Below are 22,252 nucleotides of genomic sequence, written 5' to 3' on the forward strand. Positions count from 1 at the left end.
TGGGAGAAAGATGAGGCTTTCTGCTCCCGTAAAGGTTTACAGCCTTGGGAAACCCTGTACAGGGTTGCTATGAGTCGGAACTGACTCCACGGCACATAACAACAACAACACTCATCTATTTTATTTTTTGTTTTTTTGTCTGTTTTCAGTTATGTTTGGTAGTATATTTATGCCACAGATCAGAGATTGTCCTAAGTTTGTCCTATTTTTTCATTGGTAATCTTTATAATTATAAGTTTTGCATTGTAGGTCTTTAATCTGTATTGACTTCATTTGTGAGATATGGGTGTCCAGTTTTGCCAGCATCCTTTGTGGAAGAGACCGTCTTCCCTATTTAATGTGTTTTGACCCTTTGTAGAAGATCAGCCCATTCCCAAGAGGTTCAAGCCAGATTCACAAGATGACGTGGAATGAGGGATATCATTGTTGACGTCAGATGGAACTTGGCTGAAAGCAGAGATACATACCAGAAAGATGTTTACCTGTGCTTTATTGACTATGCAGAGGCTTTCAGGTGTGTGGATTCTGACGCGTTGTGGAGAATGAGTATTCCAGAACACTTTATTGTGCTAATGAGGGCCCTGTACAGAACAAGGAAACACTGAATGGTTTAAAATTAGGAAAGGTGTGAGCCAGGGTTGTATTCTTTCACCATACTTATTCAGTCTGTATGCTGAGCACATAATCCGAGAAGCCAGATTATATGAAGAGAAATGTGGCCTCAGGATTGAAGGAAGACTTATTAACAACCTGCAATATGCAGATGATGCAACGTTGCTTGCTGAAAGTTGTTGTTGTTATGTGCTGTGGAGTCAGTTCTGACTCATATAGTGACCTGGTACAGGGTTTCCAAGACTGTAAATCATTACAATACGGAAGCAGAAAGCCTCATCTTTCTCCCACAGAACAGCTGGTAGTTTCGAACTGCTGACCTTGAGGTTAACAGCCTGATTCGTAATCACTACGCTACCAGAGCTCCTTTGCTTGCTGAAAGTGGAGAAGACTTAAAATACTGATGAAGATCAAAGACCACAGCCTTCCGTATGGCTGGCACCTCAATGTAAAGAAAATGAAAATCCTCACCACTGGACCAATAAACAACATCCATATAAATGGAGAAAAGATTGAAGTTGTCAAAAATTTCATTTTGCTCAGATCAACCATCAACACTCATGGAAGGAGCAGTCAGAAAATCAAACTATGTATTGCATTAGGCAAATCTGTTATACAAGACCTCTTTACAGTGTTCAAAAGCAAGCAGAGATGTCAGTTTGAAGGCTAAGGTGCGCCTGACCAAGCCATGGTATTTTCAGTAACCTCATATGCATGTGAAAGTTGGATAGTGAATAAGGAAGTCCATAGAAGAATTGATGCATTTGAGTTATGGTGTTGGAGGAGAATATTGAAAATCCCATGGACTGCCAAAAGAACAAACAAATCTGTGTTGGGAGAAATGCATCCAGATGCTCCTTGGAAGCCAGGATGGCCAGACTTCATCTCTCATACTTTGGACATATTGTCAGGAGGAACCAGTCTCTGGAGGAAGGACATCATCTTTGGTAAAGTAGAGGGTCAGAGAAAAAGCGGAAGACCCCCAACCAGATGATTTGGCATAGTGGCAGCATCAATGTGCTCAAACGTAGCAATGATTGTGAGTTTGGCGCAGGACCGGGCAGTGTTTCATTCTGTTGCACATAGGGTCACTGTGAGTGGAGGTACCAGCTTGATGGCACCGAAAAACCACAACAAAGAACAGCTGAGCACAAGTGGATTACTTTGCTTTTGGACTCTTGATTCCTTTCCCTTCGTGGCTGTGTCCTGCGTTGTGCCAATACCAGGCTGTGTTGACTGCTGTGGTTATGTACTAGGTTTGATCAGAGGGTGAGAAGCTTCCTACTGTATTCTTCTTTATAAATACTTTGATTTTCACATAAAGTTAGTGACTAGTTTTTTTCATCTCTTTTAAAATGATGTTGGGATCTAGAATGGGACTCATTATATCTAAAGATTGCTTTGGGTAGTGTTGGCATTTTCACAGTGTTAAAGTCTTCCTATCCACAAGCCTGGTATATTATTTCCATTTTGTTGTTGTTGTCGTTGTTGATTTCCATTTTTGTAGACCTCTTGTGGAAGTGTTCTGTAGTTTTCTTTGTCATGATCTTTGTTTCTCTGGGTAGGTTTATTCATCTTTTGGAGTCCTGGGGTGGCGCTGTGGGTTAATGCGCTAGACTGCAAAGCCGTTTGAACTGCAAAGTCGGTGGTTCAAGCTCACCAGTCATGCCTCGGAAACCCTATACAGAGTTGCTAGGGGTCGGAACTGACTCGACAGCACTTAACAACAGCTTCATCTTTTGGGTGGCGATTGTAAATGGAATTGTTTTCCTGGTTTCCTTTTCTGAAGTCTCTTTATTAGTAGAAAGGAATCCAACTGATTTTTGTGGATTGGTCTTGTGCCCCGCCACTTTGTGGGTGAGTTCCAGAAATGTTCTTGCTGAGTCTTTGGGATTTTCTGAGTATGGGATCACATCATGGAGAGAGCTACTCATCTTCTTTTTTTTTTTTAATGGTTTATTTTGAATTATGTGATAGTTTACATGGGAGAACATTAGCTTTACATTCATCCTATCATATTTTGTTTCATTGCCATGGTTACAATCCCCTCCATACATCATCAACCAACCAAAGGGTATACCCCGCAAGCCTGCCCCCAGGTCATCAGCACACAGCCCCTCTCCCTCTCTGTGTCTAAAGTCCCCAACAGCTCCATCTCTCCATGTCATCGTCTTTGCCTCCATCTCAGGCATCACTGCTTCTCTGGGTAGGGTCCCGCTCTCTGCTCTTCTCCCTTGATGGTCCCAGGGACCTCCGCTCCTAGACTGCAAAGTTAATTACTCCCCTTCTTGCTACAAAACCCTTACATTTCCAACCCTCACAATCAGTCCTGATAACAGTTATTCACTATTGTATCACAAGAGACCTATCCACAGTTCCTTTCATCAGCCCCGCCTAGACAGATTGGATACTACTCAGTGGAGATTCTACCTTCCTCCACACCCTCTGAATCTAGGTTCCCTGTTGGAAGCTTGTAAGCCAGTCACTTCTTGCCTTTGTAGCCCCCTCACTTTGGGTAGCCAATGTCCAAGTTGTCCATCCCTGTCCACTCTGTGTATGGAGGGGGTGGGAATGATCCTTGCTGTAAGGATTTGTCCCCTCTTTTGAGCTACTGCATCCATAGGTGTAGGTCAAGTTCATCAAATTGTATCAGATTGCTCTTTTTTTCCTCTTCTTTCTTCTTCTAGTTGAGCTCTGATCATCCAGTCATTGAAGCCAGGTCAAGTGGGTATTATCTGCAAGTGTGGGTGTTCTTGTGCATATGCCCTCTCTTCTTATCAGCTGGATGCTTCACTCTCCACTCTAGTCCTCTGTGGCTATGTCACTGACTCTGGGCTCAAGAGTCCCCAGGTCTTGTCACACTGCTGGGTAACCAGGGTCACAGGAGTCTATAGAACATTGTAGGGCTTAGCTCGTAGCTTCATTGCTGTTTTTCCCTCACTTCCCCTTATCGGTGATGAAAGTGGTCACCAATCAGAGCGTGTATTCCCATTGAGTCTTAGTCTTGGAAGAGGGTTTGCTCTGAGGGGACCCCACCACTTGCCTTGATGTTTCCTGGACGAGCAACTTGCTTGTTCTTGTAGTAATCAGTTGGTCTACCTATATTGTTTTGTATTTTTCCTGTCGGTCTTTCTTTCAGGAAGTATCTTCTGTTCTTCTAGCCATTCCAGGCTGGTCTGCCGGTTCTTTCAAGTGGAAATTTCGCACCTCTGAAGATTCTGGATGCTGTTCAGGATTCCACCTGTAGTCTTATGTGATGCACAGGCTCCGCCAGAAGCCTCCTTCACTGGGCATGTAGTAGCCCCATGTTATAAGCAGAAGATGGATTTACAAGCTTTCTGCACCCATCTTCTTTTGATGCTTCCTGCATTGCTTAAAATTTTGCCCATAGAATCCTTCAATATTGCAATTTGCGGATTGACTTTTTCTTCATCTTTTCAGCTTGAGAATGCTGAGCATGCTTTTCCCTTTTGGTATTTTAAATCCATTTGATTATAATCCCTTTCTTTGTCTTTTGGTGCCACCCTTCGAAATCTTCTGTTGAGCAGTTTTACTTCACCATTTCTTCCATTTGCTGTAGTTTGCGTTCAAGAGCACGCTTCAGAGCCTCTTCTGACATCCATTTTGCTCTTGTACTCCTTTCCTGTCTTTTTAATGACTTCATTTCTTCATGTAGGATGCTCTTGATGTCACCCCACAACTCATCTGGTCTTTGGTCAGAAGTGTTCAATTTTTCACATTTCTTCTTGAGATGACCCCTAATTCAAGTGAGATAGACTCAGGGTCATAATTCGGTTCTAGTGGACTTGTGTTCATTTTCTTCAGCTTCAGCTTGAAATTGCAGTTGATGATCTGTTCTGCAGTCTCTGCCCCTGGTCTTGTTCTGACTGGTGATATGGAGCTTCCCCACTGCCTCTTCCCACAGATTTAGTTAATTTGGTTCCCGTGTCTTCCATCTGGTAAGGTCCTTGAGTATGGTCACTGGTTATTTTGTTGAAAAAAGTAAGTCACTGGTCTTGTAAATTCAATTCTCTGATCTCCATCATCGTTCTTGTCACCAAGGCCATAATTTTAAACTGTCAGTCCTTCCTCTTTATTTGCAACTTTCACATTCCAATCCCCAGTAATTATTAATGCATCTTGAATAGTGTGCCTCATCAATTTTCAGACTGTAGAAGTTGTTGTTGGTGGTGGTTCTGTGCCGTGGAGTTGGTTCCAACTCATAGCGACCCTGTACAGGGTTTCCAAGGCTGTAAATCTTTACTGGAGCAGAAAGCCTCATCTTTCTCTCACGGAACAGCTGGTAGTTTTTATTATTATTATTATTATGTAAGGTTTTTATTGTGGATTGAGTGAAAGTTTACATGGCATATCATCAGTTTTACATTCAACGAATCATATACCTTGTTTTATTACAATGATTATAATCCTCTCCATGTACTGTCAGTTAACAGTACTTCTCTCTATTCACTTTAGCTTTTTATTTTATTTATTTATTTTTTAATTAAATAAATGTTTTATTGTGAATTGTGTGACAGTCTACATGGGAGAACATTAGTTTTACATTCATTCTATCATACATCACTTAATTGGTATAGTTACCCTCACCCAACCAAAGGGTGTAACCTGCAAGCCTGCCTCTCCCACCCCTCCAGTCCTCAGCCCCATTCCCTCTCTGGATCCCAAGTCCCCAGCTACTCCATCTTTTCATGTCATCTTCTCTGCCTCCATCTCAGGCCTCACTGCCTCTCTGGGTAGGATCCCGCTCTACGCTCTTCTCCATTGATGGTCCCAGGGTCCTCCGCTCCTAGACTGAAAAGTTAATCGCTCCCCTCCTTGCTACAAAATGTCCACCTTTAGATTTCCAACCCTCAACAGCTGGTAGTTTTGAACTGCTGACCTTAAGGTTTGCAGCCCGATTTGTAACCACTACGCTACCAGAGCTCCTAGTAGAAGTTGGTAGAAATCTTCAATTTCTTCATCTCTGGGTTTAGTGGTTGGTGTGTAAATTTGAATAATAGTGGTATTTACTGGTCTTTCTTGTAGGCAAACAGATACTATTATAGACAGCATTGTACTTGAACATAGATTTTGAAATGCTCTTTTTGAGCATGAATGCAATGCTATTCCTCTTCAGTTTATCATAGACATATGTTGGTCTGATTCAAAGTAGCCAATACCAGTCCGTTTCAACTCGCTGTTGTTGTTGTTAAGGGCTGTCGAGTTGATTCCGACCCATAGCGACTCTGTAGTGTAGGCTTTCCAAGGAGCAGCTGGTGAATCTTTATGTATTTCATTTCATTTTTGACAACTTCCTATTTTCCTCCACTCATGCTTCGTACGTTCACGTTCTGGTTGTTAGTGGATGGATGCTTGCAGCTGTGTTTTCTTATTTTCAGTCATGGCACAGGAGCAAATGTAGGCCCTAAGAGCTTTACTCCATCTACATCATTAAGGGCAACTCCTTTTGAGGCGCCAGCTCATCCCCAGTCAACATAGGATGCCGTTTAGCCCGAGGGGTTCATTTCCCAGCACCATTGTCCAGACACCGGCCCACTGCTGTTGATGACGTTTTCACTGGCCAGTTCTCTGGGGAGTCAGCCGCCAGGTCCTCCTTCCTAGTCTCTCTTTGTCTGGAAGTTCTTCTGGAACCTGTCCACTATAGGTGACCCTCAACTTGGCTGAGACGAGGTAGACATTTGATGGGGAGCCCAGAGATGACCCAGAACTAAGACGTGGTAACCTGTTTCCAGAAGGTCACAGCTGAGGTCTGCCAGGGTGCACGGTTCTCCTCTCATACACACGGGGGCACCATGAGGTAGAGACGCTGGCCTAGCAGCCAGGTGGGCTTCTGGTTCACCTGTCAGTGGCATTTCTTCCTGCTCCCCAGGATTTTCAAGGGTTTCCTAGGCCTGACTCCAAGCTCAGGGGGCCCTTCCTCAGGGTTTCTGTTGCCATGCCCCCCCAGAGCAGGGGCACCTTTTCTGCTCGCATTGTTATTTGGGGGGAAGCAATGAGGGGGCTACTAATTGGTGGGGTCAGAATGGAGCTTCAGGACAGACCCTTGACAGAGGGGGAACGAACAGCAGCTTCCCTGAGGGGCAGGCAGCTCTGAGGAGGCTGCTCCCAGCGTCCTTTGGTTTTTCAGCAGCTAGGAAACAGAGATGGAGAGGAAACAGAAGCTAGCATTATCTAGAAAACAGCTGTCCTGCACGGCCTCCTTTGTGTTTTTTCTTAAGTCCAAGTTCTGGACAGAAACTTCTGGAAAACAATGACTCATATGTGCTATGTGGCCTCTGGGCCTGAGGGAGGACCCAGCGGCCTAGAGACAAGCTCTCTGGGAGGCTTTCTGCAGAAGCTTTCTGGGTTTCTGGGCCCCTGGCCAGGGCAGGGGGGCCTGTGGGCTCTCAGGCAGGGCCACCTTCAGGTGTGGCTAGATCCAAGGCCTCCAATAATGTCCTCTGCTCTCCTCTGGGATGGCGCTGTTCACAGGTGATTGCTGGAGCTCAGACTCACAGACCTCCCTGCCAGCAGCCTGCAGTGCTGGTGTGGGGGAACATTTCAGGACTTGATTCCCAGTGGCTCTGATTGCATCACCTTTGCCCTCCCTGAGACCAGGGTGTGTACTGCTCTGATTGGCCAGGCCTGAGATCATCAGGGGCGTCTCCAGGCCTGCCCTAGTTTTGATGACCAAGAGTTGGGGGTGGGGTGGTCACCCAGGACATTCAGGGTGGTATTAGCTGGCAAAGGGGGGTAGTGGATGCTAGGCAGGCAGCTACTACATAGGAGGAATCTTCAAACGTTTGAGGGAAAATGGAATGAAAAGATCATGGAACTTTTCCACAAACTTTTTTAAAGCTGCCTCCTGTGTTCTTGGCAAGGGCCTTTTTAAAAAGTGCCACAAGAGCCCTGGGGAGGAAACTCATCACTCCATCTATGGGAATCTTGGAAGGCTTCCCAAGGGAGAGGACATTTGGAGTTGGGCATTGCAGGATGAGTAGGAATCTGCCTTGTGGAAGCCATGAAGCAGTGCAGGTATGGGCAGGAAACCCAGTCACTGCTCACGAGTCCTGTCTCTTGTGTTTAGCGATGGTCCCTTCTGCCGGATCTGCCATGAGGGAGCCAATGGGGAGAGCTTGCTGTCTCCGTGCGGCTGCACCGGCACGCTGGGCGCCGTGCACAAGAGCTGCCTGGAGAGGTGGCTGTCCTCGTCCAACACCAGCTACTGTGAACTATGCCACACGGAGTTTGTGGTGGAGAAACGGCCGCGGCCCCTCACCGAGGTACACGGAGTGGGCAGAGGGAAGGCACACAGGCTTGGGGGCTCCTGGGGGTGGGGGGAAGCCCTCTCCCTACTCCCCCTCAGGGATCCTGCTGACTTGGGTGGTCCACCAACAACCAGACAGCTGGAGCTGCTGCTCGTGGACTCCGTAGCCAAGTCAAAGGCCTGGGGCACTTGGTGGCCATGCGCGGTTGTATTTTGAGGGAAATGCGAGCGGGGAGGACATCTGCTTATGGTGAATTAACTTGGGGGCTCAACTGAAGGGTGGGAAGGAGCCAGTCTTTCAGAGAACCCCGGAAGGGCAGCCCTGGCCCGGGTACATACAGAGGCCCGGAGGCTGGGAGATGTTTGAGTGCTCTTGAAGGCGCACCAGGGCTGGGTGGGGGTGAGGCCTGAGTGTGATGGGTGACTCTGGTCCCCAACAGGACTTGCACTTGGCTGTACCACCAGTCAGGGAAGAAAAAGTCCCCAGTGAGCCCCTACTGCCAGCCTGGCACAGGGGGGCTAAGAGGTGTGCTCCGGTGGTCAGGTCCCAGCCTGGAGGCTTCAGGAGCAAGATGTAGCCCTTGTCCCCAAGCCTTCCCACTGGGCACCCACCACTTCCCCCCACACTCCAGGTCTGGCTCCCTTCCACCTCAGGGCCTTTGCACTTGCTGTTCCTGCAGATAGAATACCACGTCCCCTCCTTCATAAGGCTCCTCCTGGTCATCTCCTCAGCAAACCTGGCTCCTCTCCAAAAGCTCACCCATTTCTACCAGAAGGCAGGGACCCTTTTAGCCCATTCACAGCAGCATCTAGCAGGACCTGGTCCATTGCAGACTCATCAAATACTGGAGTGAGAGGACAGACTGAGGCCCAGAGTGAGGGAGAGGAAGCGAGGTGCCCAGGCGGGGTGTGTCCCCCAGTGCTCTTCACAGCCACCTGTTAGGGGTAGCAGGGAGACGCCCCTCAGCAGCACTTCTCCTTGTCTAGTGGCTGAAGGACCCAGGTCCCCGGACGGAGAAGCGAACTTTGTGTTGTGACATGGTGTGTTTCCTGTTCATCACGCCGCTGGCTGCCATCTCGGGCTGGCTGTGCCTGCGGGGGGCTCAGGACCACCTACGGCTTCACAGCCGGCTGGAGGCTGTGGGGCTCATCGCCCTCACCATTGCCCTCTTCACCATCTACGTTCTCTGGACTCTGGTGAGTGGCCAATTGGTTCTGGGGGCTCCGGTTCCAAGCCGCCCGCCTGTGTGTGCGTGCCTGCCTACCTGCCTGCGTTTATTTATGGCCCTGAGTGGACACTGGGGCCAGGACGTGTGAGGGCCATGCCCTGAGCTCACCCCAGGCTTTCTTGGGGCTCAGGTTCTAAGCCTTACAAAGGCTCAGGTTTCTGGGGACAGGCCTGTGTGCAGGTCTCCCCACCCACCTGGGAGTTTATCAAGGCTGGGGATGGTGGGGGAGGGAAGGAGTGTGCCCAGTAAGGACCAGCGTGCATCTGGCTCTTCAGATGTGGGAAAGTAACCCCGCCCTCACATCGCCACCCCTCCGTCCCACCATGCTGCACCCTGGCACGCTCGGACCCTCATCTCTGGAGCTGAGTCAGAGCTCTCAAAGCAGAGGCATGCCCTTCTCCAGCACATGGCAGATGCCAGCCGCAAGTGGGGTGCACATGACACCCCAGCTTTGGGACCTGCTGGCTCCCTTGCCCCTGTGAGTTTGATCATTCATGGGGACAGCTCACAGTGCTGGCAGAGACTGCACAGGTATGATACCGGTAGACCTCAGAGATCGTATGAGCTCGGCTGCAGACCACCAAAATCAAGCCAAGACCACGGTCAGCGAATGCCTGGAGGTGTCTGGGTTTCCCAGTGCCTAGGAAAGTCATGAAGTGGGCAGTAGCATGCTGAAACCCTCTGGAGTGTAGTGAGGATGACCACAGTGTGTCACAGACCTGAAGGGAGCCCCAGCTGCTGGGGAAAGGATGCATTTGTGAAAAGCATGCTGTGTGTGCTGTGTAGTGAAGCGGGGAGGCACAATAAAACCAGCTGTGCCTGTACCCCCTGACCCCATCCCACTTCAGAGTCTTTGTTTTTGGTATCCACAGACATAAGGAGCCGGAGTGGCATAGTGGGTTACAAGCTGAGCTGCAAAGTTCACAGTTCAAATCCACTGGCTGCTCCTCGGGAGACAGATGAGACTTTTTGCTCCCGTAAAGATTTATAGCCTCTGAGACCCGAAACAAGGGTCACTGCGAGCCAAAACCAACTCAACATCTCACCCACCATACATCCCCCCCACCCCAGCCGCCCCACTGACACGCACATATATGGACATACGAGGGGGCTTCCAAAAGTTCATGGAAAAATGGAATGAAAAGTTAATGAACTTTTTCTACCCACATTTTGACACCCCGTTGAGAATGTGTGGGTGTCCGAAGTGCGCTTAGTGGTGTCCTTTGTGACTGCACCATCTGTGGAAGCAGTCTCTTTGGATGGACATTGGCATTCTTTCCAATGGTTTTTTTTTTCCATTCCTACATTATCTCTGCCACAGTGAACAGTACATTGGGCACCTGTGCAAATGTTTCTTGGTTTTCCTGGATCGGGACTATTTCCTTTCCCTTCCACCCTTGCAGAGGAGCAATGGTGTGGATGAGGAGAGAAAGCCAGAGTACTGCTTGCTCCCTGCCACAGACCCCACCTCGCCTTGGCAGGCCTTGGTGCTGGTGGGGAGGCGGGGGTTGTGCAGAGTCCAGCCTGTTTGGGCCTAGGCCAGTGCCCCGGGTTCCTGTCCTCCTCCAGTGGGGGCGGAGGCTAGATGGCCTTCACCTCCCACTTTTCCACTGCCCCACAGGTCTCCTTCCGCTACCATTGCCAGCTGTACTCCGAGTGGAGAAGGACCAATCAGAAAGTCCGCCTGAGGCTCCATGACGCAGAGGGCCTGGAGGGTCAGCACTCCCCGCTCTCCGCTGGGCTCCTGAAGAAGGTGGCTGCCGAGACTCCTGTGTGATGCCTTGACTGGGGGTCCACAGAAGAAAGACCAGACACACTGGGGCTGGAGGCCCAACACCCGTCCCATCCCGCACGGCAGAATGCTTCTTAGGCCAAGAGAGGCCAAGCGGAGCCTCTTGGTGGACGGCGTGTAACTCCGTGTCCAGGGGTTTGCACACTGTCATCTGTGACAAGGACAGGTGAATAAGGCTCCAAGCGTCTCACAGAGCGAGCACCCCGATCTCATCCTGGGTCCACTTGGCCCTTTTCCACGCCAGCAGCCATGACTGGTATGTTGAGGGGGCAGCGCCCCCCTCTCTCCCACCCTGGAAAGTTCCGGAAACCCTTGCGCTTTTCTGCCTCTGGCAGACTTGCTTCCCCGGCGTCCTGGACTTTATAAAGTTGCACTGTTTCTCCCAAGCCCACCCTGAATGAATAAAGGGAGCCCCTGCTCAGCCTTGCCTTGTCAGTGATGTTATCCCTCTGCTGGGTGTGAGGGGTCTGGTAGAGACCACAGGAAGCAGCAGCAACAGCTGAGCCTTCCAGTGACGAGCAGGTGGTGGTGTGGGGTGCCGTTGGGGTCCTTTCCAACTGCCGCATGGGGCTTCTTTGGCTGTAACCATCATGGGAGCGGATCAGCAGGCCTGGCTCCCCACAGAGCCATAGGACGGGTTTGAACTGCCAACCTTTTGGTTAGCAGCTGAATGCTGAGTTACAGTGATCCTCGAATTCATTGATACACCGTTACATAGATACACTTGAGAAAGAACAGCAATGGACTTCAAAAAAATTCCCGGAAAAATTCCATTCTCTTTTTATCCCACAAACTGGTTGAAGTCCCCTGATATGTGTGGCACTGTGGGCCTAAAGCACTGGCCCGCAAGGTCAGTGGTTTGAACTTAGCAGCAACTCCTTGATGGCACTTAACAACAACAACAACAACAACAAATGAGCCCTTGGTGGCAGTATGTGTGAGGTATTGGGCTGCTAGCTGCAAGGTCGGTCATTGAAATCTACCGGACACACCACAGGAGAAAGATGAGGCTGTGCACACCCGTGGAGACTGACAGTTTGAGACACCCTCTGTAGGGTGACTATGAGTCGGAATCGTGTTTGGCAGGGAGTTTGGTTTGGTTTGACGTTTCAGATACCACTAAGGGCAGTAACATCTCCCCCCATCACAACCACCATGGATATGCCCTGTTCTGAGTCTTCCTGGGCAATGTTCCTGTGACTCACAACCACCCTGGACAGGTGAGGAATGAGTATTACTCCCATTTTATAGATGAGAAGACTAAGACCCGAGCAGAGACTCCTGTTTCTAAAGTCCCACAGCTGTAGGAAAATGAGGGGGCAAGGGGGGGAGTTTGATCCAAGGTCTGCATCGGCCCCGCCACCGCCCCCCGCACCCCTCCCAACCTGCACAACACTAAGGGAAGAAGCAGAAAGCGGTCATACTCAGGACAGTCCCTTCTTCCGGAGTGTTTTTCTGTGCATTCTGTTCTCGGGTTTTGACACCCATGGGGCCTACATTGAGTGCTCACAGCAGCCCCGTAGGTGAATTCTGGTGTTAACGCCATTTGCAGATGAGCTCAGAGAGGTAGAGTCACTCATCCAAGATCACACAGCTCTGACGGATGCAGTGATGTGGCCTGTGGCCCATTCCGTTGACCTGTTTTGTTTTTGTTGTCGGTTGTTCCTGTTTTGTTTTATTTTTATGGTGTTTCACTGTGATTTTAATAAACCCGTTCTCCTCTAAGAATAGAAAAACAGGTCGTTACAACTGTGGCCTCCTGGCTAGCCCTCCCCAATCACACCACCTCACTCTCCCCAAAGGACCTACCCGTGCTCTGGTTGTTAGCATTGCCAGATGTCTTTCTATTTGTTCTAATTTGTTGTTTTTCCTTGTTGCCACGTCTGCATGGTGACCACCCTCCCCTTCTGTCCACAATACAACCAAAGGCTGGCTGGTGCTCCATCAGTTTCTGTGTCCTGGGGACTCAAGCCCCTTGTTGTGCAGCTCTGTGTCTTTTGAGCGCTGTTCTGGTGTTTTATGCATGAATCCCAACCTGGAACATAGCTCATAGCACACTCCCAGAGAAAGAAAACCCCTTCCTGCCCAAGACTGGGAGGGTGGGAGGAATTCAGCAGGGCCACAGGAATGGAGAGGAAATAAGTGTGGAGAGAACAGTGAAGGGCTAAAGCCTGGAGGTTGGAACCTGCTGGGCAAGTCATCAGAGCAGCTGGGCAGGGCCGGTCACATGACTGGGGCCGAGAGGTGGGCAGGGCCAGGCAGAAACTACAGGCCAGCACCCCTCTCCCCTCTGGGCAGCCTTGGAGCCAGTGGGCTTGTAGAGGACTTTAAGAGGTTCCAGAACAAGGCCCTGCAAAATTCTCTTACTTTCTACTAGGCTAGGCTGTAGCTGTGGTAGCATAGTAGTTACGAATCAGGCTGCTCACCTCAGGGTCATCAGTTCGAAACTACCAGCTGTTCTGTGGGAGAAAGATGAGGCTTTCTCCACCCGTAAAGATTTACAGCCTTGGAAACTCTGTACTAGGTCATTATGAGTCGGAACCGACTTCACGGCACTTAACAACAACAAGGCTGTCTTTATGCGGCACTCACTGTAGGATAAGCTCTGAACCGCCAAGATCCTTTGAACTTCAAGGCTGGCGGTTCAAACTCACCAGCTGCTACTTGGAAACCTAAACAGTGTCACTATGAGTCAGAACTGATTTGATGGCACACACCACACAAGAGCTCTGATGTGGCGCTGTAGGATAAGCACTGGCCTGTTAACCACAAGGCTGGCAGTTCAAACCCACCAGCTGCTCCTTGGAAACCATATACAGGGTCACTCTGAGTCAGAACTGACTCAATGGCACTTTACAACACCACACCACACAGAAGCAGCCAGACCTTCCTTCTGAGGTACCTCTGGTGGGGTTGAACTACCAGCCTTTTAGAAGTACTTGAATGCGTAACCATTTGCAACACCCACGAACCTTTCTTTAAGTAAAGTTCAGAAGCAAAAGCAAACCAGTTCTCACTGAGCCAGTCAATTTTGACTCTTGGTGATCTTGTGACCCCTGGCGCTGTAGGATAAATACTAGACTGCTAACTGCAAGGCCAACAGTTCAAACCCAGCAGTCTCTCTATGGAGAAAGATGGTTTCTGCTCCTGTAAAAAGCTAGTCTTGGAAACTCTATACAAGGTCTCTATGAGTCGGAATCGACTTGTTGGCAGTGGGTTTTTTAGTGGGCAGCGAACTTTTGCGACAGTACAAATGCTCCATGACATTTTCTTGGCTGGTAATCTTGATAGAAACAGACCTTCAGGCCTTTCTTCCCACCTTAACCAGTTGTTGTTAAGTGCCATCGAGTCGGTTCCAACTCATAGTGACCTTGTATATAGGGTTTCCGAGCAGCGGCTGGTGAGTTTGAGCTGCTGACCTTGCCGTTCAGTGCCTATCCTACAGTACCACACCAGGACTCCAGAGATTTACAGTCTCAGAAACCTGGACAGGGTTGCTATGAGTCAGAACTGATTTCTCAGCCCCGAATTTGAACCACCAACCTTGTAGTTCAAACCAAATTTGTGAAGATCAGCAGTTCAAAACTACCAGCTGTTCCGAAGGAAAAAGAAGAGGCTTTCTGCTCCCATAAAGATTTACAGCCTGGGAAACCCTGTGCAGGGTCGCTATGAGTTGAAACCGACTCCTCGGCACATCACCACCACCACCACCACTTTAATCCCACAGCGCCATGCCAGGAATGGGGGACCTAGGCAGCTCTGGGTTTACTTGACCAGAGTGTGTGAACCCAGCCTGGAAGGGGTTTGTGTCTGCCTGGATTTCTTCCTTCTCTTCAGCCATTAGGGAGATGGGATCAGAGGTGACTCTGGATTCCTGCTGCTTTGCTGTCGGTCTCCTCCCTCTGATCCTGACTGCTGGGAACTTGGAGTTGGATGAGGCTCTTTCAGCCCCAAGGGCCCTTCTAGTCTAGGAAAGTTCTAGTATATTGTCCTTGAGTACATCCCAGCTGCTCCTGGAAACCCTGTGCAGAGTCTCTATGAGTTGAAACTGACTCCACGGAGCTCTTAACAACAACAACAAAACATTCTGACTCATAGGGACCTGTAGAGTTCCCTATAGAGTTTCTAAGTTTGTAAATCTTTACAGGAAGGGACTGTCACATCCAGGGGATGGGATGTAAACTAGAGACCGAAGGAAGGATTAGTGTGGACAGGAGATTTCAGTAGCGACTTCAGAAGGATGAAGAGAATTAATTCTGTGAGCCAGGTGAATTTAGTGGGAGAAGAGCTGGAAGAGAAGGTAGGATCTATCTTCCTTGTCTAGCTGGGTTACTGGATTTATTCTCTGGGCCTAGCATTCCAACAGAATAAGGGAACACTGAATGGTTTAAAATCAGGAAAGGTATGCACCAGGGTTCTATTCTTTCACCATCTTTATTCAATCTGTATGCTGAGCAAGAGAAGCTAAATTATATGAAGAAGAATGTGGCTTCAAGATTGGAGGGCAACTCTTGAACTACCTTTGATATGCAAATGATACAACCTTGCTTGCTGAAAGTGAGGAGGACTTAAAATACTTACTGATGGAGATCAAAGAGCACAGCCTTCCGAATGGGTTGCACCTCAAGGTAAAGAAAACAAAAATCCTGACCACTGGACCAATAAATAACATCAAGATAGATGGAAAAAAGATAAAAGTTGTCAAAGACTTCATTTTGCTCTGTCCACCATCAACACTCATGGAAGCAGCAGTCAAGAAATCAAATGACATATTGTTGTTGTTAAGTGCCTTCGAGTCGGTTCCGACCCATAGCGACCCTGTATAGGGTTTCTGAGGGTGTAAGTCCTTACGGGAGTAGAAAGCCTCATCTTTCTCCCACGGAGCGGCTGGTAGTTTCGAACCGCTGACCTTAAGGTTCGCAGCCCGAGTCGTAACCACTACAGTAGGCAAATCTGCTGCACAAGACCTCTTTAAAGTGTTCAAAAGCAAAGCTGTCAGTTTGAGGACTAAGGCCTGACTCAAGCCCGGGTATTTACAATAACCTCATATGCATATGAAAGTTAGCCAGTGAATAAGGAAGACTGTAGAAGAATTGATGCATTGTGCTATATTGTTGTAGGACAATATTTAAAAGTACCACAGACTGCCAAAAAGAACAAACTAATTTGTGTTAGAAGAAGTACAGCCAGAATGCTCCTTGGAAGCCAGAATGATCATACTTTGGACATATTATCAGGAGGGACCAGTCCCTGGAGAAGGACATCATGCTTGGTAAAGTGGAGGGACAGTGAAAAAGAGAGAGGTCTCCAAGGAGATGGATTGGCACAGTGGCAGCAACAGTAGGCTCAAGCTTAGCAGCAATTGTGCAGATGGCACAGGACTGGGTAGTGCTTCGTTCCCAAGGATCTTTGGCTAAGTGCTTAACTACTAACCACATGGTTGACAGTTTGAACCCACAAAGGTGCCTTTGAAGAAATGCCTGGCAATCTGCTTGCTAAAGGTGAAAACCAACCAATCAGTGGTCTGTCAACTCTGACTCATGGGTTTTCCAACCTTTTGGGAGCAGAATGCCAGGTCTTTCTTTCGAGGCCCCTCTGGGTGTAAACCACCAGTCTTTTAGCTAGTAGCTGAGCCCTTTATTGTTTGTTCCATAAAGTCTTGAAAATCCTGTAGAGCGACCCATGGGGTCTCGAAGTGTCTACGGGAGGGCAGTTTGGTTTCCTCTTGGAGTTGTCACACCTGGATCAGAATCACCACACAGATGTAAGCAGATGGGAGGGTGTAGTGGGTGAGCTGCCAGGACCTGAGGAGATGTACTCATTTTCAATGACAGGGGAAAACCAATCTTGCCCTTGGGGAGCCTAGAAAGAGTTTGGTGGTTGGATGGGAATTTCTGTAAGGCATTTTAAAGTTCCAGTCATCAAAGGGACACTTCCGTGAGGAAGACAGCCTGAAACCTCTGGATGGTCCTCTGTCCTTTCCCAGGCCAATGTGGCTGCCCCAGAGTTGAGGACAGAGCTGACACTTGGCTGGAACTCCCCACAAAACAGTTAGGTCAGGTCAGGGCACAGTCCAGAGCCCAGTCAGAAAGGAACCCCAGGTCAGGTTAACGGAATGTGTTTGGTGGATAGGTTTAATGAGAGACGAAAGTCTGCAGCCATGAGTTCCCAGCATAGTACGGAGACAGGCTGGCTCCAGTCTAGATATTCTTTTTTAAAAATGTTTTATTGTGAATTATGTGATAGTTTATTTACATGGGAGAACATTAGCTTTACATTCATCCTATCATATACCGTTTCATTGCCATGGTTACAATCCCCTCCATGCATCAACAGCCAACCCAAGGGTATACCCTGCAAGCCTGCCCTCTGGTCGTCAGCACTCAGCCCATCTCCCTCTCTGGGTCTAGAGTTCCCAGCCGCTCCATCTCCAGTCTAGGTATTCTTGGTGCGTTGCACACCAGTCCTATTATCTGGATCAACCATATTTTGCTCTTGTACTCCTTTATGTTCTTGGACACTTTCTGGAGACTGCAAATGGTTAACTCGTTTGGCTGCTAACCAAAAGATTGGAGGTTTGAGGCCACCAGAGAATCCCGGAAGAAAAAGCAGCCATTGACAACACTGGAGCACAATTCTACTGTGACGCACATGCGTCGCCCTGAGCAGCAGTGATTTGAAGGCCTCAAGTTAGCTGTTGGTGAAAGCTTCTATAAACTCTCAAGACAGGGCTTTCGGTGACCGTTTGCCCCAGCTCTGGCTACAATAAGCTGGGAGGAACTAGGACCGGATGGGAGATGCTTCTCTTTACGACTTTGAGGGCGGGCCAGCGATCAAGCCAAGTTCTTAATGCAAGCAAGCTAGTTGCGGGAATGAATAACAGCCGCTGATCTGCGCCTGCGCACGGCGGAGCCTTGGCCCGGAGCAGGGGCGTGGCCCAAGGCAGGAGGGGAAGAGGCGGGAGTCGGCTGCGGCGCGTGCAGGCGTTACTGGTCGCGCAGGGTCACGTGAGCGCGCAGGCGCAGCGCCGCGCAGCCCGCTCCCTCACACAAAGCCCAGACGCGGAGAAAATGGCGGCAGGGGTCGAAGCGGCAGCGGAGGTGGCGGCGACGGAACCCAAAATGGAGGAGGAGAGCGGCGCGTCCGGTGTGCCGAGCGGCAACGGGGCTCCGGGTCCCAAGGGGTGAGTATTCCACTCTTCCTTGCTCCGGGCTCCCTTGGGGCGGTCGGTAGCCTCCTCGCGGCGGCTCCGTTAGGTCTGTTGGCGGCCTCGGCGCGGTTTTTCCCTCAAGGCCCTCCGAGGCTGACCCGGGAGCCGGGCGGTCGGGAAAGCGCCTCCCGGACGGCTCGTCTCCCACTTCCAGTCCTCGCGCCCCAACCGCCTCGGTCCTTTCAGGTTGGTTCCGACTTGGCTCCCAGGCCTCAGGCCGGGCCGCCCAGCGCGAGGATGATGGCGCGGGCCTCGGAACCGGAGGGCCCTGGGTCCGAGCCCGCCGGACGGTCGGTGACCTTGGGCGCGTGGCTTCCCACACGCATCCTCGCCTCTCGCTGGGTCTCAGTTTCCCGATCCGTGAAGTGGGGGGTGGGGAGAGCGCGCGCGCGCCGTCGGCCCCGGTAAACGGTGTGTGTTGGGGGGGGGGGTCGGGAAGGGCCGCGAGGCCGGGTCGGGGCGTCCCCTCCCGCCCCCCGCGCTCGGGCCCGAGTCCCCGGCCGCCGCCTCCCCAGGTGCGCCGGGGGTCTCGGTGGAGCCTGGGAGGGAAGCGCCCCCCAGCCCGCTGCTGTGCTGCCGGGGACAGGCGCCCGCCGCGGTTCCGAGGGGCAGTGAGTGCGACCCTTGGAAACCCAGAGGGGTTAGGGGGTCTTCCCCAAAGTGCCAACGGGAAGTGCCGGGTGCTGGTCTTGCCCAGCTAGCCCCTCCGGGCGCCTTGGCTCCGTGACGGGGCGCGAACACGGTTCCACAGCGAGTTACTGTCTGCTCTGAATTTCTCATGTTGGAACTCTTGTGGTCTCCGTATTGGAAAGGATTATAAACGAAATGAGGCCGTTTTTTTGATAACAGGGACTCGATGTAATTGTTGTGTTGTTAAGTGCCGTCGAGTCGGTTCCGACTCATACAGCGACCGTGTATAGGATTTCCAAGGAGCGGCTAGTGAGCTTGAACCGCCGACCTTGTGGTTCAGCACGTTAACCCACAACGCCACACGACGTAATTAGTGGGCCACACATGTCCCTCGGTCGGCTGGTTCACTCCGTTTTACAGGCCCCCACCAGATGGCAGCATGCATCGCAAGTGGGCTGGGAGGCTCCCAGGCAACCCCAGAGGTGGAAAATGTAGGCGGTCACAACGGGCTATTTAGTTACATCCTACTTCCTGTAGTGCTGTTTTCACCGGATGGAATGCGGCTTCACCCTTGCAGGTGAAGGCTGACTTAGAAATAATAGCACATGGGGTCTATTTTTCAAACTTTCCATTCTCTGAAATTGTCAAATGCACAGTCGTCAGTGGACTATTTTAAAATCTGAAGATAAAACTAAGAGAAGCCTTTGTGGAAAGACCCGTTGAGTCTCAAGCCCTAGAAACTGTTTGCATCCTGCAGCTCTTCCGAAGCCCATAGGGGAGGGCTGAAAAGCTGACTTCCTTGCAAGGAGGAAGATCCGCAGTGATTGCAGTGAGTGGAGTGGTAGGGAGCGCAGAGCAAGTTCCTCTCCTTCCCAACCTCACCTATTGGCAGTCGGGAGTTTTCCACTAGGAAGAGGTTTTCCACTAGGTGAGAAGATGGTTGGGCAGAGGCAAAGGGCCTGGGATATGGGCATATGCTGTGCATGTTTATAGAACACATGAGCTGCCATGGTGTTTAAGGCTGGGTGCCAGGGACCGATTTACTCATGGCACTGAATTCAGGCTAAAGAATTTGGATTTTTATTTAAAGGCGTTTGAGGGAGAAGTGAGACAGAAGAGACTCACTCTCCCCTCTCCTATGCAGTGGCACAGAAAGGCAGAGGTGACAGTAAGCGTGTTCTAACCCCAGGTGACACTGGTTTGTTTTTGCAGGAGAGGTGGTGGGAAATCTCCATTTAATGGCAACAATTTAGGATATAGTCAGATGGGAATTACTCATTTTAGAAGAATATAAGTGCTTGATTTTTATAGATGTTAAACGTGTATTTCAAATCTGCCATTTAACCTACTCCCCCTCCTGATTAATTTTATGGCAGATGGTTTGGTTATTTTAAAAATAAACATCTATATTTGATACAAAAGATTCCTAGGAAGTGATGTTAATGTTAACTCTGACAGTTGAGGGGGTAAAATACAATTTTTTAAAAAAAAACGTTGAGCAAACTCAGGTTAAGGAACGGGGTGAGATACTCTAGGGGAGATGTCTTGACTCCAGGGTCCTTGCTGCTTCCACAGTTAAGTGCTGAGGAGTCTGTCCTGGTAACTGCTCCCAGAACAGTTATGTGAATGGCTTTATTTAAACCACATTTTCTGTGTTTTACATGGACATGCATGTTTGCAGTCCTTTTAAAAGTGATTGTGTGAGAGGTGTACAAAGCGTTTATGGGGAATATCCGGTGGTGAGTTCAGGATTAAATCGGGACTCTGGGTTATATGAGTATGTACTGCCAGCTCTTTCATTTTGCTCTTTGGGGAAGGAGATACTGGTGTGCAAAGATTAGGTTGCTTGTGGATTTTTGTTGTTGTGGGGTTTTTTTTTTTTTTTTAGTTTTCAGATGGGCACTTCCATTACTGTATTTTGCAGTCACAGTACTAAAAGCTGAATGTCCCATTATAAGTTTAATGAGTGTAGGTTCCTAGGTTTCCTCAACCCCAGCTCTGGTTGGCAGGTTTTGAAGCCCTATCAGTACATGCAACATGAAATGGCTAGGAGTGACTCAATCCCTCTCCCTACCTACCTCCTCAAGAAAATGACTGGTACAAAACTATATTATTATACATCTTTGTGTGCTGAGAGGTCCAAACCTGCAAGTGTAGGTAACTAATTTCCCTTTACAAATGAGGGAACTAACAAAGAGGTGGTGACATCTGAGACACACTGACACATGTGACCCAAGAACCTTTACTTTTCTTTATCACTCCTTCCTTAAAATATATCTTACACTTAAAATGTACTAAGCTGCTTTTCGACTGTGTGAGTATTTTGTTGCTTCTCCCAGCATCCCTGTGAACTACATGGACTGCCATTCTCCTGGTATGCTCATGAGGAATCAGAAAGGTGGAGGTAAATCAGGTGTGGAGTTAGGTGGTGGACCAGAACCATGCACTGTACAGCTAAAGTGTCTTGTAGATGCTCGGGAATTTCAGATTTTCTCTGAAGTTCTTAGCATAAAGAGTACTTCTCAAGGGAATTAGGGGATGAGGCTTGCCCCTTAAGAGATAAGATCGGACTTTAATGTTTTGAGGGTGCCATTTCAAACTGTCCTTTTCCATAGATTGAGAATCCCTAGAAGTAATGAAAAGTGTGCCCCTGGCAGTGGTGTAGAGCCGAAGAGAGTGGGGATCACTGTCATGCAGAGTTGAATACAACGGTCCTTTAGTGGAGCCATCACTTGATCATTTTTGTTAGTTGAGACAGTGTGTACAGTATAATTCTAATATGGCAGGACAGTAACATAAGGTGCCCAGTTTAAAGAGTAAAAACATGTCTCCAAAACCATATTTGAATTTTAATCTTATTTTAATGGCTAAGAAGGTACTTACAGATATTTTAGACTTGTCTTTATTAAAAGTATTATGAAATAGGTTGATAGAATGTCAGAAAAGGTTTTATGTTGAGTTTGTTTTAAACTTCGGGTAGCTGGTTGGGTGCCAATGTCAGATTTAGTTTTCATTGGCAATGGAGAGCCAGTTAGCAAGGAGACTGCCATTTAGCTGCTGTTGTGGCTTCAGTTTTTTTTTTTTTTCTTAAAGAATACAAGTTTGTGACTATGTAAAAGACTGCAGGATAAGCAAACAACAGTAACTTGGAGATGTAATTAATACAGTCAACTGTATATATCAAAAATGTATAATTTGGTAAGCTTTGATATGACACCATAATGAAGATAATGTATGTAGCACCCCCACGCCCCCAATTTCCTCTTGTCCCTTTGTAACCTTTCTGACTTCTCCCTGTCACCACTCCCCCAGCCATTGGTCTGCTTTCCATCATTTTAGATTGGTGGTCTCAACAGGTTGCTTTTTGTTTTGGGACCATTTGGAAGTATCTCAGACATTTCCCTATGAGTAGGAACGGACTCCACAGCATGTAACAACAACAGAGACATTTTTGATGGTCATTATCATGAAAGAGTGGGTGGGAGGTTTGCCACTGGTTACTTGTGAGGCCA

At 49.0% G+C, this 22,252-nt stretch overlaps 2 protein-coding genes across 4 annotated transcripts in view; both read left to right on the plus strand.

Annotated features, from left to right (window-relative positions):
* MARCH2 (membrane-associated ring finger (C3HC4) 2, E3 ubiquitin protein ligase) overlaps nt 1-10,885 on the plus strand; it is a 25,385-nt gene extending 14,500 nt beyond the window's left edge. Inside the window, exons 3-5 of the mRNA XM_006868874.1 lie at nt 7,700-7,895; nt 8,867-9,076; nt 10,730-10,885. Coding sequence (XP_006868936.1) covers nt 7,700-7,895; nt 8,867-9,076; nt 10,730-10,885 — 562 coding nt within the window. The remainder of the gene's footprint in view (nt 1-7,699; nt 7,896-8,866; nt 9,077-10,729) is intronic.
* Nucleotides 10,886-17,778: 6,893 nt separating this feature from the next.
* The window catches only part of HNRNPM (heterogeneous nuclear ribonucleoprotein M), a 35,573-nt gene continuing 31,099 nt past the window's right edge, over nt 17,779-22,252 (plus strand). The window contains exon 1 of one of the 3 annotated variants that reach the window (XM_006868876.1): nt 17,779-18,083. In XM_006868876.1, coding sequence (XP_006868938.1) covers nt 17,971-18,083 — 113 coding nt within the window. In that variant the 5' untranslated portion in view covers nt 17,779-17,970. The remainder of the gene's footprint in view (nt 18,084-22,252) is intronic. The other 2 variants (XM_006868875.1, XM_006868877.1) reach the window with 2 other exon arrangements.

Source organism: Chrysochloris asiatica, unplaced genomic scaffold (assembly GCF_000296735.1).
Source record: "Chrysochloris asiatica unplaced genomic scaffold, ChrAsi1.0 scaffold00125, whole genome shotgun sequence".
NCBI classification, from domain to species: Eukaryota; Metazoa; Chordata; class Mammalia; order Afrosoricida; family Chrysochloridae; genus Chrysochloris; species Chrysochloris asiatica.